At 46.6% G+C, this 3519-nt stretch overlaps 1 protein-coding gene and 1 long non-coding RNA gene across 2 annotated transcripts; one reads left to right on the top strand and one right to left on the bottom strand.

Annotated features, from left to right (window-relative positions):
- The first annotated feature begins 243 nt into the window (after positions 1-243).
- LOC123124139 (uncharacterized) lies at positions 244-1632 on the top strand. Its single transcript, XR_006460991.1, has 2 exons — positions 244-470; positions 611-1632. It is a non-coding gene; the product is annotated as an uncharacterized lncRNA (long non-coding RNA).
- Positions 1633-2032: 400 nt separating this feature from the next.
- On the bottom strand, positions 2033-3241 carry LOC123124140 (putative ripening-related protein 7). Its single transcript, XM_044544820.1, has one exon. It carries the CDS (start codon positions 2641-2643, stop codon positions 2203-2205), a length of 441 nt encoding a protein of 146 aa, XP_044400755.1. The 5' UTR covers positions 2644-3241; the 3' UTR covers positions 2033-2202.
- Positions 3242-3519: the final 278 nt, after the last annotated feature.

Consider the following 3519-nt stretch of genomic DNA (forward strand, 5'->3'; position numbering starts at 1 on the left):
TATACCTACTAATAAAGCAAAGTGATATTTTTGGTTTCGTCCCGTTTAGGTGATTTTATTGGTTACATTAAAAAAAATTGGAAAGAAAAAGCACCGCATCGCTAGCGGTTTGTGTCACGAGGAAGAGCACAGGGATACGAATCCTTTCCCTAATGGATTCCAATCAAAAGAATACCCCGTAAGGACTCTGCTTAAACTTGACCCATATAATATTATATGTGCACCTTCTGGAACGGACACGCACCGCACACGGGCGAGCGAAGCGGCGAGAACGATCTCGCGCGTGCGAAAACGCTTCGGCGAGTAAGCGAAGGACGACAGCTGTGAGGCGTCGTTGATACTCGGCGAATTCTGTGCGAGGGAAGCGGGCAAGCGGCGAGACCGACCAAGCGGAGGATGGCAGCCGCGAGACTTCGCCGGTACTCGGCGAATTCGTTGATGCGAAGGACTCCACATCGGCCAGCAACGCGGTGAGGACGGTTGCAAACGCATGGATACCGGCTATCGGATCCTAGCCCAGATCGTGGCCAGTGACTTCAGTGTTGTCCACCCCCATTACTTCCTCATGAATCTCTGATATTTATGTGCATGTCGGAATTCATCCAAGCAGATGTACGTGCATGCACAACCAGCTGATCAGGCACCAAGAGCCATGCTACCTACGTGCATGCCGGCCGGACCTCATCCAAGCAGATGTACAGGTATGAGTTCACGTAAAATAACAGTTTTATGACCGGCAGTTCAGCAGATGGATTCGCACTAAATTTTCTGACTTTTCCCCCATCGAGACGTTGACATTTTCTGGTACGTGAATCCCTCTTGGTACCAATTTCTGGACTTATGTCTCCCTGGCTTATCCTAGAAGCTTGATAATAGTCTATTATACTTCATATATTTAATGACAGCTACACTGGTCGGTTCTAAAGAAAACCTAGAAACTTAATATTTCTGGTACACCTAGCTTTATTGCACATGTTGGATTTTTCCGATGTGGCCAAACCCCCAAAAAAAAGGTCACTATGTCTTTGTCTCAACAGCATCAGGCGCAATATGACCCCTTTGGTGGTAGCTTGCCAAGATCACACGCTGCTTCGTGGTTGACAGTGCCGGTTCTGATGAGAATACTTGTAATATTATGGCAATTGTCTTTTTTGAAAAATTGTAATGCACATCAGAAACAATCTAATCACAAATTCGCCAATGAGATATAATATACCTCTTTTTGTCACCATGTACAACAATTAACAATTGTTGCATATTATGTTTGATAGTAGTTTTACACACATCTTATTTTTGTCTGATATTTCTAATTCGTACAAACCAATGCAGATGCACAGGTTGAGCCCACCAAGCCCAGCCTCTAGGATTGGTTGGAGATCCAAATATATGTCTATTCATATAACATAATTTACATACAGGGTGAAGTCCCCAATTGAAAAGGCTTGGTCATATACGCTACAATTACATGTTCAAGTTGTTGTTTCTATAATATTATTTCATAACGTTCCAGTTAGTGTTTTCTGAACCCATGCACATACATGAGCATGTACACATATCTGGTGTGGATGAAATTTAATCTGGTTATGTATATGCATGTAGCTCAGTTGCGTTGATCAATTTATTGCAAGTTAATCAATAATCAAGACAGTGATGGATTATTAATTTTCTTGCGAAAAAGTGATGGATTTTTTTTCAAGAATGGTCCTTGTGAGTTTTTCTAATATTGTTGAATTTGTTTGAGTGGTATTTTTTCAAGTTTCTAAGTACATATTTATTTACTTTTATACCTGTTGCAACGCACGGGCATATGTGCTAGTCGTTTCCCTATGTATAAAGCAATTCACCACGCTAGGGCAATAACCCTAACATGCCAAAAAAAGAAAGTGATACAGGGCTCCACGGAGGGAGTAGTTTATTACTCCCTCTCTAAACAAATATAAGAGCGTTTAGATTATTAAAGTAGTGATCTAAACGCTCTTATATTAGTTTACGGAGGGAGTACATTATTATTCAGCTACGTAACTACTCTGCTCCGAAGACGGCCGGGCAAAGAGTACCAACGCTGAGACATTAAGGGACTGAGGCATACCCCAGTTACAAATACAGAGTTGAAAGTTGAAACTTGAAAGCAAATAACTCGATCCACCGATGGACTGACAACATGGATGCATGCATGCATGCATGTTTAAGTTTCCGTTTAAGTTAGGCTTCGTCCGGCACGTCGGACCATTTGATGTCCACCTGGCCGACACTGGGGTCTAGATTGAAGTTCTTCCAGATATGTATCGACGCGCCGACCTCGTTGTCGCAGCCGGCGCACTCGTCGACGACCCTGGCGCTTATGTGAAGGTTGGCGTCGTCGGCGATGCGGATCAACTTGCCGCACCGGGCCCCGTCGGCGTACCACTCCGACGACAGCGACACTATGAACTCATCGTCGCTGTGGAACTGACCATCGCACGACGCCGGCCCGCCGCCCGGCTCACCTTGCTGGAAGCCGTTCACCGTCATCGTCGCCGGGACGTTCTGTCGAAGTTCAAACTTGCCTTCCCTAACAGTGGGCCGCCCAGAAACGGAGCATGTCGCCTGCAGAAAAACAAGAACAATGGCAAAAACCACTGCGACCTTGGTAGTGCCTGTCATGGCGGGGATTGAGCTCCTGCCCTGTGTGCTTGTTTATCAGCTAGCTTGCCCTGTGTCTGTGTGCTTTGCTGGTTCGAGGAGTTTATATAGGCTCGATCTGCAGCCTGGAGACAAAGTGGGGACGTACTTACGGATGTGCATGCCGCCCTCGTGTGTCTCGTCTAAGAATCGTGTCTACGCCTACAGACAAAGCAACGCTGCTGTCCCGATGTCACCAGTTTCTACAACCGGAAATTATATCCCATACAGGTCTTGCAACCGGCGCATTAGTCTGACTACTATAAAAATTGTGGTGATACAAAAGCTTGTGCACGCTTCCATATATTCATTCGAAGTGTGTGTGTTTCAACCAAAATTCGGAAAAGAATGACTATGCAAGTAAGTCACTAAAAATTAGCGATCTAATGTCCAGTTATGTGACTTCCAAAACAGTTTGTTGATGGAAGCTGTCAGGCCCATTACAACCCCAGGCCCTCTCCTCGTCAAGCATACGGCCTCGGGTGTGGGCCAGCCCGCGAGGCGAAGGAAGCCAAACCCGCGGAACCAAGGCCCAGAGTGGGTGCGACCTAGCGGAGGCACCAACTACTTAAGAGCACACGCGCAGAAGGCCAAAGCATCCAGTGGATCACGGCACCCGGCGGCGGCGGCTCCCTGTTCCTCTCCCGATCCCCTTCCCATTCGTGTACCACTCCTTGTAATCGCTACCAGATACTCGAATTCGTGAGCAAGTGTAATAGATCGTGTGATATACTACCTGGGTGCTAACGTCTGGTATTCAGAGCCTTGGATTTGAGGCTGGCGCACCTCATCGAGACGCGGCGGCAAAAATCGATCAGGGATCGAATCAGCGCCATGGATCCCGCCTTCAAGGAATAT

The sequence above is a fragment of the Triticum aestivum genome, chromosome 5D (genome assembly GCF_018294505.1).
Source record: "Triticum aestivum cultivar Chinese Spring chromosome 5D, IWGSC CS RefSeq v2.1, whole genome shotgun sequence".
Lineage (NCBI taxonomy): Eukaryota > Viridiplantae > Streptophyta > Magnoliopsida > Poales > Poaceae > Triticum > Triticum aestivum.